General features: G+C 40.2%; 1 protein-coding gene across 1 annotated transcript; it reads left to right on the plus strand.

The window, feature by feature from the left end:
- The first annotated feature begins 8,843 nt into the window (after positions 1 to 8,843).
- Positions 8,844 to 11,769, plus strand: LOC127775935 (amino acid transporter AVT1I-like). Its single transcript, XM_052302254.1, has 3 exons — positions 8,844 to 9,173; positions 9,626 to 10,239; positions 10,930 to 11,769. The coding sequence occupies exons 1-3, from the start codon at positions 9,098 to 9,100 to the stop codon at positions 11,479 to 11,481; spliced, it is 1,242 nt and encodes a 413-aa protein (XP_052158214.1). The 5' UTR covers positions 8,844 to 9,097; the 3' UTR covers positions 11,482 to 11,769.
- Positions 11,770 to 13,763: the final 1,994 nt, after the last annotated feature.

Consider the following 13,763-nt stretch of genomic DNA (forward strand, 5'->3'; position numbering starts at 1 on the left):
GCCTCGTATGTGTGAACCACCCAACCTCGGCCCGTTTCACGGAGAATCATGGCCTGCAACGTGATAACCTTCGTATCGCCTCAGGTGCGCTCGTTTCAGCTTATAGGATTAGATTCTCTTCGTTTTCCGTTAGCACGCTTTTTAAACTGCTAAAACGGTATATTTCGTGTGAAAACTTCTATAAAAGAGTTGTTTAAAAAAATCCAACAAATTTATTCATTATATATATATATACACTTAATTAATCATATGTTAATCTCATTTCTCGTTTTATGTGCGGCTAATCAGTCCACCGCACCTGCTGAAACGAGCGCACCCTCAGCCATTGGCTGCGATTAGGGGTGGGCAGAAAAAGACCGAATCGAAAAGATCGAGACCGAGACCGAGAAATTCGGTCCTAGGCAGTGAAAGACCGAATTTTGTTTGGTCAATTCGGTTAGCCTCCTCTGTTAACCGAATAGACCGAATTAACAAAAAAAAAAGTCTAAATGCAATATAGAATCCACTAAATTTAATAGGATTAAACTCTAATTTTCACATCCCTACTTCTAGGCTTGCAACCTAATAAGAGTATTTACTCATACGTGCATACGCTTTTTTTTTTTGTGTTGAAATTTTCGATTATTTCTTTGCATATATGAAAATGTTGTTGAATTTCGGTCAGGACCGAGACCGAGACCGAATTTGTCGGTCTTGATTTTTTTTGCATTGAAATTCGGTCTTCACTTTTCAAAAACCGAAATGACCGAAAGACCGAAGACCGAGACCGAATGCCCACCCTGGCTGCGGTGTGGAGTCATCGTCGGAGGTGGAGGCGCGCAACGCGCTCGTGGTCAGGATCGGATGACGACAAGGACAAGCCCGGATGACAACAAGGACAAGAATGAGGGATGTATTGTAGGGGCGGAGCCAAATGTAGAGGTATTTTACTTTAGATCAAACTAGCATGGTGGCCCGCGCAGATTGCACGGTTAGCATCATTATATTTTCTTTCATATAATAGGATATATGTTTTCTCATTATATTATTCAAATATATTAAAATGACAACATAATTTTAAATTTTGGAATAACTCTACAAAACTACTAATGTGTAATATTCATATTATATTTTATATACGTGTTAGTTATTAATTATTTTTAATATCAAATTTTAGTTATTTGTAAACTATATATATTCCTATATGGACTCTAGAGTCATCTTTTAATATTTCTTCTTTTTAATTCCGAATTTTCTGTAAATTATATTTCAATATAGACTATATGCTCTTCTTTCAATATTATTTATTTTTATTTTTGAATTTTTATTATTTCTAATTTTATTTCTATGTGGACTCTAAACTCATCTTTCAATATTCTTTAATTTTTAATTTTGAATTTCAGTTACTTCTAAATTGTATTCCTATATTGACCTTAAATTTTTCTTCCCATGTTTTTCTTAATTTTGAATTTTAGTTATTTGTAAATTGTATTTTTATACGGACTCTAAACTCTACTTTTAATTTTATTACGTTTATTCCAAATTTTTATTAGTTTTAAATTTCTATATAGACTCTATACTCTACTTCTAATATTCCTTATTTTTTAATTTCGAATTTCTTTTTTTTTCTTAATTGTATTTCTATATGGACTCTATACTCTATTTCTAATATTCCTTATTTTTAATTTCAAATTTCTATTATTTCCTAATTGTATTTCTATATGGACTCTATACTCTACTTGAATATTTCTTGAGGCTGATCGCTTGCGATTGCTGTTGCAGCGCTGCAGCAGCAGCTTGCAGCAGCTACAGTGGCTGCAACAAGCAATGTGTACATCCAAAACATAAGAGTTGCTGTAAGATTTTGGGCTGCAGCCGATTGGCTGGGCTGGACAGCTGCAGCCTAAAACGCCGCAGCTAGCTGTACCGATCAGTCCCCTTATTTTTAATTCCAAATTTTAATTATTTCCTAATTATATTTTTATATAGACTCTATACTCTACTTCTAATATTCCTTATTTTTAATTCTGAATTTCAGTTATTTCCTAATTGTATTTCTATATGGACTCTAGTCTCCTCTTCTAATATTCCTAATTTTTTAATTCCGAATTTCAACTATTTCTAAATTGTATTTCTATATGGACTCTAGTCTCCTCTTCTAATAGTTCTTATTTTTTAATTTCGAATTTCAGTTATTTCTAAATTGTATTTATATATGGACTCTGCTTTTTCTTTTTCTCCGATTAATGTGAGAATTTCTAGGCCATGAGAGCGAACGTGAAGGCTCCTTTTTCTATTCCTTTAATAATATAATAGATTTAGACTGATACAAGTATCTAAGTTTGAATTGAGAGATGCGCATATGGTGAAAATAGATGAACTATAGCTAAAAAAATTTCTTGACCGGAATCCTGGACACCCCCCCTCCCCCCTCCTATCTAGCTCCACTCTTATGTATTGTAACTGGTTTTGTGGTGATATGTGATTGGGACTTAACCATTAAATGAGGGGTGTAGAGTGGACGCTTTGTTATTTTCTTAAAGAAAAGAGACACTCAGACACAGCCCACCCGGCAAAGCGAAGGATGCATGCGCGTTAGGCAGAGGCGCCATCGGTTCTATTATACGTGGGCTCGCGCGAAAAGCACGGCCTCGTCGCGCGGCGGAGTAGGCTGGCTCGATCGGCTGGTAGTAGCGTACTAGCGTGCGTGGGGGATTCGGCTGTCGCGCGGTGCGTGGGCCGTATCGGTTATTTTGCTCGGCCACGGGACGGGACCGTCGTCGGGACGCCTCACGCCGCCGCGCCACGCGTGACAGCAATTTAACCGCCGAACCGCGACGATCCAGCGAGAGAAACAACACACTACCGGCGTGGGCAGGGGTGGAGCTAAAGCGAAATGGAGGGTGGTGCCACTTGCTTAATTTACTCTACTTTATATTTACTCTACTTTATATCGAGTTTAAGCTAATGCGGGTGTCTAAGTTTGTATTGAGGGGTACATACATAGTGAAAATAGATGAAGTATAGCTAAAATTTTTTTTGACCGGGTTCTGAACACTCTCCTAACATATACTAGCTCTGCCACTGCCGCGTGGGCGGGCGTGCAGTGTGCAGCGAGCGGAACACCTGCCGTTCCCGTAATTCGGACTTCGATTCATACCAGAATCATGCATGCACGCACCGATCGACTAGCTCTCGATCCATCCTCTCGTCACGCTTCGTACGTGCTCGTGTTCTTCGGCGATTAAACGACCGACCTCACCTGATCAACAACGCACATTCCGTTAGTTGGCTTTTGCATGGGGCATCAGCTCATCCAATGATCCAAAGATCCAACAGCTAGGAAGTCAAAGTCCGGATACCTTTTAGGTTGCCCTCGCATTCCGATACGAAAAACGGAGCAATGGATTAGTACATAGTTAATTAAGTATTAGCTAAAAGCTTTAAAAATAAGTTAATATGATTTTTAAAGTAAATTTCCTATAGAAAATATTTAAAAAACACTTCGTTTTTAACATGTTAAGGGACGTGCGCATGGAAAACAGTGGAAGAAGTTTGGAATACCCAAAAAAGAACTCAACCTTAAGCGTGTACACTGAAGATGTACGTGCATTTGATGATTATGTGTGTAGGTGTTTGTGTTTTTTTAACAAATAAGGACAACCTGTACCCATTTTGGCGTGTACACTAAAGATGTACGTGCATTTGATGATTGTGTGTGTATGTGTTTGTGTTTTTTTAACAAATAAAGACAGACTATACCCATTTTGGCGTGTACACTAAAAATGCACGTGCACGTGCATTTGATGATTGTGTGTGTATGTGTTTGTGTTTTTTAACAAATAAGGACAGAACATACTCATTTTTTTATTGGTATAGAGGGAAAAGGTACACTCCCTAAGCGAAAATAGAACCAGTTACGCGCCTTGGGCAATCTATACTACATGTAGGACCATCTTAAGGAGGAGCTTTGGGCTTGCCATTGTCAATGTGCCCTCCTCTTTTAACTTTGCAAAGAGTCCAATGGTTGAGGATCTGTTGTAATCGAAGATTCTTTCATTTCTTTCTTTTCATATCACCTAGTAGATGATAGAGTATCAGCGAGCACATTTTCCCTTTTAGGGTGTCATGTCTGTTTGCAAGCATACATCTCCCATCATTCTGACACCGTGGTTGTCGGATTCCATTCACTTGGCAGTTGGCACAATTTGTTGGTAGGCAGCCTAGCTCGCTACTAGTCTCAATATCCTTCCGAAAAATCTGCACTAGACGAAGAGGTGGAAGGATGACTCATTTGTGGCGCAGGAGAGTGAGCATAATGGAATTATTAGGATATCCTCTTGTTGCAAGTCTGTGTGATGTTCATACTCTATTTTGTATCATTTGTGACGCGGAAGGATGACTCATTAGTGATTGTGTGAGTGTTGTGTATGTGTCAAATGTGTACATCCGATTGTATTTCTCCGGGAAAGAAACCATCTTCACATGACTTTGATTGTCAAACCGTGTGCTGTCTTATCAACAAGGCGTTTTATTTTAGGACAAATTTATTTTTCTCACACACCGAAACCTTGTTTAATTTGTTGTGAACCTTGTTTTATTTCGCACTTTCTCTTTCATAATACTACTATTCCATTGGTGTTTAACTTTTTCTTTCCTTCGCTGTCAACGACCATCTTATTTGTCCCTAAAAGACCAATGTGCCCTTATGAAGCTAAAAATTATATAAGAAACTAATGAAAATATCATTTATTCTTTAGTTTTTAAAGTATTTTAGGACCAATGTGCCCTTATGAAGCTAAAAATTATATAAGAAACCAATGAAAATATCATTTATTCTTTAGTTTTTAAAGTATGTATCAAAATAGGACTTATTTTTTCAGTTAAAAAAATCATGGGGAAATTTTCAATTCATTTGAAAGGTTTATACATGTAACTTAAAAAATGGAATAGTAAAGTAAAAAACATTTTTGCATAACCACATAAATATAGCATAGCTTCCAATATTCTTAAAAAATTGAATAGCAATGCACATGAGAACTTAACATCTTCTAAGGGGAAAATTGTTATCTTAATATGTTACAGTATTTGCTAAAAGTTAAAGTACTATTTCACTTTGGAACATCTATAAGGGCATAACGATCTTTTAATTGCAAACTTAATAGCCAACTACCCTTGACTAGATGGTGATGGCATAAAAATATACGAACTAACGAAAGGGTGGTAAAAGAGGAGTACAAACTTTCAATGGTGGAATAGATAGTACAATTGCAATTATGGATGAAAACGGCTCGAAAACAAATGGAAACCACCTTTACCAATTTTGTTTTAATATTTTTTATTCAGAATAGGGAACCCTGGATAGAAAAACGGAATCAAATATTATCAAATATAAAAAGGAACGAATACGACTCAAAGCAAATACAGTAATGAATATTTATTAGAATGTAAAAAACTCTCAAACTAAGATTCCAAGTTTTGTCTAAAAAAATAGATAAAAAATTCCAAATTTTAGCACCTAACAATACCATTTTATATCATAAGGATAACATCGTAGTTCACATATCACTATGTCAACTCCATTTTTTCATCTTTTGAGACAGTAAACATTCTTCGAAAAAAAGAAGTTCCAAATTCATTTAGGAGAAATTCTTTAGGAAGTTTTCGAACGTTTCTACTTTTTGACGAATAATTCCATTTTGAGAAAAGAAAATCTGAATTTGTTTCCTTTCTTGAAAATTACCCAAAAGAAATTCCGAAAGGTACGTGCTTTTCGTTTGTGAAAATAGGTCGGAAATCTAGAAACTTTCCAAATTGTTTTCAACCCTAGTTGCAATAGCAATGGGTGGCAAAAATGAAATCTTCCCGTGTTCACCCTAGTTGCAGGCATGACTTGTTAAGAGTTTAATCTAGTTTAGCGCAATTTCAAGAACCGTTCGTTCATATTTATTTTCACCAGCAACCCATTGGTGTTTTTATTTGTTTTTTCCCCCTGAGGGGAGTGTGTTTTTATCTGTTCTGATTTGGAATCAGTTAGATTCGAGGGATCGTGCAAAAAAAAAGTGGCTTTGGCTTTATGAAAATAGTAATGTTATACTGCTTTCTCTTAGCAACTTTGGCCACATGGTAAATTTTTGTTCATGTAAGAATATTGAATCTTGACCACATCCTTGCTCCAGCTGCCGACATCAACTTTGGTTAGCTTTTTTCTTTTAAAAAAACTTTACCTGTGTTATCCTGTTGGCAATCATTTTGTGAAATGGGAAAGATGTTTTCACTACTTACTGTACTAGTTTTTCTGCAGAACATATAGTTCAGTTGTCACCCCTTTATTATGGTTATTATCAATGAGTAACAAAAAAAAACATGTTTAGGAATGAACTCCATTTTTTTTAACAAAACACTGGATTTATTCTTGGTGCAAATTCTTGTTTTGGCAATGAAATATGCTGGTATTTCAATAATCGAGTTTTTTTTTTCGAAAAGGGGATTTCAATAACTGAGTTATCTTGGTTATTCCTAGAGAAACGGAAATGTGCATGCTTCCTTTTAACGCAACTTTGTGTGTTTGCTTTCGTCTAGAAGCAAACATTTAGCTTTTTAGTGACAGAGCCAATATAGGTTTGAAAAGTATGCAAATTGGCAATGATATTTGTCCCTGCTAAATCCTTTAGTTTAGGATATAGGGTGAATCACATGTAGTGCTTAGACAATAGGATTCTCGATACCCTAAAAGGAGAGACCATTTATATGTCATCTCTTGCGTTAGCTCAAGTGCTTTACATGCAACCACCTAATGCATGGCCTATCAGTTTTCAAACGACAGGAATGGAAAAGGTCTTCAAGTTCACAAATTCTTTAATTTAGAGCATGCATGGGTTAGAGTAGGTACAATAGCAGGCTATAAGCTTACTATAAATATATTTTAAAAAAATAAAGGAAAAGAGAGAAGAGCAGCGGGCTACAGATCTGTAGCCAACTGCAGCACGGACTCCAAAACGTAATGTGTGTATGACAAGTGGGACCAGGTATTAATAGTATATATAGTAAGCAACTATTGTATGAATTGGCTATAGATAATTTAGAGCTAGTAACGGGCTATACTATTAAACTTGCTCTTAGCTGTGCTTTAGTAAGAGCAAATACTAGACTGTTTGTCTTTTCTAATTGAATAGATCATATGTATTCATAATCCCATATCAACGGCTGGTAGCAGATTTTTTTTTTCTAATAGTGGTAGAACTCATAAATCAATTGCTAAAATCACTTCTACTGATAATAATACTGGTAAATAACATTTAGTTAGAGTGAATGAAGATGAAGATTGTACGGGCATGTCAAACTATTAATACCGAATTTAGTGTCCATTCTTTTATTCGGGACTTCAGGTAGGGTAATTGATCTACATCTCTTCTTGTTTTATTCAGATAGACAACTTGTAAAATTACTGAAAGTATAAAGAGGGAATATTTTTTTTATCAAGTGCTTACGTTCAGAATCTTTCAAACAGTACTATGCTTTACGTACTTATCCTAGCATCTTTCAACAGCACATCTGTGTGGCTGTGATATCATCCAGTAAAGTGTTTTTTTTTTCCATTTGAACTAATCTGAATTATGCACTTCATCAGTATTGTGGCCAGAGCTATTCTATTGTTTAGGTTGCAAAATATTACTAATGCTATATCACTTTGGTACTAATTATTTGACATGATCCCATTAGGCGTAAGTTAGTGGAACTTGTTTTTTTTTTAGGTATGCTCCTGCAGGGCCTGCAGTAAGCAGCACAAAGCTTTATGCTTGTGTTGGTTGGATACTATGCTAGTTGAGTGCAGCAAATCTTTTCTTCTTTTGTAGTTAATTTTATCACCACAATGGGGACATCACAAGGTGGGAAATTTTGTACGTTCATATTTTAGACATATATTGTTTTCTGCTATCATTATGCTTAGTGCAGCAGGCATGTACTAGTGATTTTGAATTGAAGGAAGCTCGTAGGGTTAAGATATAAATGAATGTCTTATTATTATATTTTTAGGAGGTTAATTAATTAACAAAGATTCTGTTCTTCTGCATAATTCACTATTCGGGAAAGCTTTGGTCTCTCATTAAATCGTACCTACCTTTAACTGTTGCTTTAGATGCTCTGTCACTTCTATTGGTGACTCGGTGTTGGATGCTGAGATAGTGTGGTTCTGTCCGTTTTACTGTCTGCATCATGTTACAGCATCTAATTAACAGAAACTCGTGTGTCGATATATGTTCCATAACCATCACCTCTTTAATTAAAAAACGTGGGTAGATATCGAGATTTGTTAGCAGATCTCGTTCTTTTCAGTATTGCCAGAGATTATGTGAACACATTTCCTATTTTACTACGCTTTGTAAGTCTTTGTTCACATTATTTGCTGGGTCTAATCGTACTGACAGATACTCTGTACAACATGGTGGCAAGAAATTCAGAGTATTCTTCTTGCATTGAGACATCACTTTCATTTGGTGCCATGCAATGAACAAAAGAATGAAATCATCACCTACCTTTATAAGATGATCGGATTGCATAAACTTTCAGAATACTGTAGCCTTTTCCAAGGAAAAGGGAAACAAGTGCCATGAAAAAAATAATCAGAACTTCAAAAGTTTGGATATCCTAGTTTCTCACGTGTTTTGAACTGAACAAGACCAAGAATATATGACCAGCAAAATCTTCACTTGTTTCCCTGCTTTTCGCATGGCTGCTTGCACACATTTTGCATGGGCGTCTCTACTCCTCTCCCTGCATCTGGTATACGTATCTTCGATTCTCTCATGCTTTGAACCATATCTATTAAGTCAGAAACTAAAAATAATACATTGGGTTAATCCACTTGCCTTTGCTGCTCTGTGCAACTCCACTCAAATCCTTTTTTTTTTCTTTGATTTGTTTTCCCCTTCTTTTCAGGAATGGACATCTACTCACTGTCACCACAGCTCACGAGAGGTGTCAGCCATTGTGGTTGTAGCTCTGCACTCTGCTAGTGCTTAGTTCATGGATGCACCACCCTTCTCCTCCTCTTTAAAAGGCAGGGTGTGATGCTCAGTGTCTAGTCCAAGAGCACTCAGGAGTTCTCTGAATTCTGATGGAAACCAACACTCCTCCAAAGTCTGGGACAAGCTTTCTCAAGACTTGCTTCAATGGTGTCAATGCCCTCTCAGGTTTTATTTCTTCCATCCTGCCTCTTGTGATCTTAATCAAGCTAAGACATCAAGTACTACCTGATGTTTTATGTTGTTCAGAAAGATGCCATATATTTTCTTTATTTAACATTATAACATACTAAGGTAATTTTACCATATTTGAAAATGAACCGGAAGATACCATATGTTCTAATATAAAACTTACCTTTATATACTAGATACCAAATTTTATTTTTATCATTTTACAAGTACTGTCTCGAAAACCGTAAAATTTCTCACGTACTAAAACTAACTTAAAATGTTGGGAAAGTGATTTCATCTGTCGAGGGGATATTCTCTTGTTTCGTACATGTCACCTAAATAGTCATAAAAAAATTTGACAAAATTAATATGAAATATATCACTCCACAAATATGTAAGTTAAAATTTAACTTCTAAAATGTTTGTTTCTGTTTTTTTCTTTTCTTCAGGTGTTGGGATACTATCCATGCCTTACGCATTGTCCCAGGGAGGATGGCTGAGCCTAGCAATCTTCATAACCATAGCAGCGATCTGCTTCTACACGGGGATCCTCCTGCAGCGATGCATCGACTCCAGCTCCCTCGTCAAGACCTACCCGGACATCGGCGAGCTGGCGTTCGGCCGGAAGGGCAGGATCGCCGTCGCCGCCTTCATGTACCTCGAGCTCTACCTCGTCGCCATCGACTTCCTCATCCTGGAGGGGGACAACCTGGAGAAGCTGTTCCCGAACGCGAGCTTCTTCTCCTCCTTCCACAGGATCGCCGGCGGGACGAGGCAAGGGTTCGTGCTGCTGTTCGCGCTGCTCGTGCTGCCCACGACGTGGTTCCGGAGCCTCGACCTCCTGGCGTACGTCTCCCTGGGCGGCGTCCTGGCGTCCGCCATCCTCGTCGCGTCGGTGCTCTGGGTCGGCGCCGCCGACGGCGTCGGGTTCCGCGAGGGCGGCGTGGCGGTGAGGTGGGGTGGCGTCCCGACCGCCATGAGCCTGTACGCGTTCTGCTTCAGTGGCCATGCGGTTTTCCCCATGATTTATACCGGCATGAGGAACAGGAGAATGTTTCCACATGTAAGTAAAGCAGAAGTTTGTTTCTTTTACAGTCTTATATAAAGGGTAATTTTACCATCTTTGAAAAAAATACCGACCACATTTTCTAGCGTAAAATTTAGTACCTACAGATACTAGGTACGTCAAGGTATAAAAAAATTAATATAAAATTTAGGTACCCAAGGTATTTTTTATGGACCATAAAACTTTTGTATATAAAAGCACAGTAATCCTCTCCCCACCCTACACAGGAGGTCGTCCGCTCCTTCGTGTTTGCGTAACTAGTATAGGATTTAGTAATTTATCCTTAATTCATACACCTAGCTAAATCTCTAATATATGGGTGTGGCCTGTTGCAAATCACGGATATATTACTGGTAAATAATAGTAGAAGTGTTAGTTGTAAAGCACTACAACTATCTGCTGAAAACTAGTACTACTAATGATCTCAGGTCTCAGCCAGGCAAACTGTTTGGATAATTTTGCTTTACAGTCAGTAGTATAAAATGTTTAACCTTTTTGACTGGTAGTGTATGATAAAAAGTCATGTTGTTGCCCATGCAAATTTTAACCACGGTAACCTTGTCAAACTTTCCAATTGCATAAAGCATTGCTATATATGCTAATTCCGTCTCAATCGTGTGCTTTAATTGAGTTTATTAACAACTAATCAATAACTTTATTTTTTCTACCAACTTAACCAAATCCCAGGTGCTGCTCATCTGCTTCATCATCTGCACCCTCGCCTACGGCGTGATGGGCGTCATCGGCTACCTCATGTACGGCGGCTCGCTCCGGTCGCAGGTGACGCTCAACCTGCCGGCGAGGAAGCTGAGCTCCAGCATCGCCATCTACACGACGCTCATCAACCCCTTCACCAAGTTCGCCCTCCTCATCACCCCGATCGCCGAGGCCATCGAGGGCGTCCTCGGCCTCGGCACCGCCACCACCGGCGGCAAGCCGGCGCAGTACAGGGCCGCGGCGGTGAGCGTGTCGGTGAGGACGGCGCTGGTGGTGAGCACCACGGCGGTGGCGCTCGCCGTGCCCTTCTTCGCCTACGTGGTGGCGCTCACCGGCTCGTTCCTCAGCGCCACCGCGACGATGCTGCTGCCCTGCGCGTGCTACCTCCGGATCAGCTCCAGGGCCTCCGGGAAGCTGGGGGTGCTCGAGATCGTGGCTTGCGTGGGGATCATCGTGCTTGGGTTAGGAGTGATCGTGATAGGCACTTACAGCTCGCTGAAACAGATTGTGCAGAGCTTCTGATCATTTATGGGCAAAGGTAGTAGGAGCTGAGCAATTGGGATCAGCTACTGAAAATTGACATATACTAGTCAATTCGATACCACTGATTAGGACAGGTGGTGTCAACCATGATGTTATGCATAAATCACTTGAGAAAGAGATCGATATGCCGTCTATTCAGGTAGGAAGAAGATTCTACTAGTGGAGATTGATTTTTTTTTTCCATCGAGGGTACATCCACCCATTTTGTGCATGGCGTTTAAAAATCATCAAAAAAAATTTAACAAAATTAGCAAGATAAATCAATATGTGATATGATATTTGACAAACATGCAAGTTCAAATTCGAGTGATACAAATTATAGAAAAAATAAATATGGCAATGAATTACGTGTGCTATTTAGAGTTTGTCATTTTTTTTACTTGTATAAGTTGAATTTGAAACTGTACGTTAGTAAAGTGGCATATCACATTCAAATATTATCTAGTATCTTATTAATTTTTTTACTTCATGATTTGTGCTCCGGTGATCCCAACTCTTCTCTTCCAACGTAGGTGACACATTCTCTAGCTCCAGCAACCCCAACGAAAGCAATGGAGTTAGAGTTTAGGGTTTCAAGTTGAGATGAGAGTTGGGAGGGGATGGGAGAAGGGGGAAGAGGGGGCATATCATCGGGCTTAGAGGGATGGTCGTGGGAGGTGGTGGCCCAGCAGTGGGCGATGGACACGAGTGGGTGGCGAGGTGCTGGCGGTTGCACCAAAGCCACGGGGATGGAGGAGGGCGGTAGGCTAGCATTGGTTGTGGGGACAAAGCAAGATTGTGGTTAGAAGGCGGTGGCTGGTGGTGCCGGATCTGGTGGTGGAGAGCCGCTAGAGATGGGGAAAACGACGGAACAGGGGCACTCGCTGTCATTTAGGAAAGAGAAGGGTTGAGTAGGAGAGGAAGGGGAGGAGGTCATCCAGGGGGCCTTGCTGGTGCCGTTGACGCTTTCGACTAGCCGGCAAGGTGTCACGCCCCGAACTAGTCCCGAGCGGAACTAGCCCGTGACGCTCCAAATTAACCTGTTAATTGATACCAGTCCCAGGAAACAGTGCTGGTATAACAGGAAGACAGAATATCACAGCAACAGAGGTCTCTTTATTATAGAGTAGGGGTACAGTCATGTTGGGCTGCGGACAGATCCCGAGCTCACAACTGCATTACAAAAGGAACGCGGAAGTCAAGACTTGGACCACACATCACAGGCGCGACTTGGGAACTAGGCCGAAACCCTAAAACTCATCGTAGCCGGCTTGCTCCTGAAGGAACTCCTCGTCAGCGGGATCCGCTTCATCTTCTTCAGCAACTGGGGGGGGAATTATTTATATGGAGCAAGGGTGAGTACGAGAGTACTCAGCAAGCCATGGGAAATAAGTGTTTAATGCAGGCTTCAAAGAAGGGCTGTTGTTTTTGCAATTGATTTTATTTGAACTCTTTCCTGAAACAACTAAGTGAGTGCTTCTCAAACGACACGGATGAGAAAGTGCGTCTCGTCCGGTCGGAGTTTGTGCAATGTATCAGTCTTTTGAATTGATCAAGATTGGCACCCGGCCAATAGCTTTCAAACGGCCACCCGGGCCTGGCTGGTCCCATCAGCCGCAGATTTTCCAAACATCAAACCCATTTCACAACAGCAAAATTTCACAAGGCAGTAGACAAACAAAACTACGCTAGGAATCACCTCACATCCGCCCATGACCGTGGGCACGGCTGTTCGGACAGTTTAATAACCTCTGCAGAGGGGGTACACTTTACCCACACGACATTACTAACCCGGATCATCCAGCCCGTGCCGAACGGCCACGACTAGAGACCTTAAGGCTTTCATGACAAGGCATTTCGAAAGCCGACACAGGTTCACCATATGCCAACGAGAGGGGTCCCAGACCAACATCAGATTAGGTCCCAGACCATACTGTGCCAGGAAGCCCAGGGGTCCTCCCCAACACCACCCCGGCGAATCCACATGTCTCTTGGCATCAAGGCTCCCCCGATTAGCTAATTACTCAGCCAGGGGTGTCCCATTCCACCCATGTGGTCGTACTTGTCTTATGTTCGGATGAAATTCCAAGGAAACGGTCCTTAAGTGCAAGAGCGGGAAACCGTACTCCCGGTACGTTCCCCGGTCCGCGGTTTTGGAAATTCATTTAGTTCGCAAGCACCGACCCAGGTGTCGGGTTTTCCAAGTCTTTTGTAAAAACCCAAGTTTTACCCAAGAACTTACTCAGATTTTAAGTTTGAAGGCGACCGTCGATACTCGCACA

The sequence above is a fragment of the Oryza glaberrima genome, chromosome 6 (genome assembly GCF_000147395.1).
Source record: "Oryza glaberrima chromosome 6, OglaRS2, whole genome shotgun sequence".
NCBI lineage: Eukaryota > Viridiplantae > Streptophyta > Magnoliopsida > Poales > Poaceae > Oryza > Oryza glaberrima.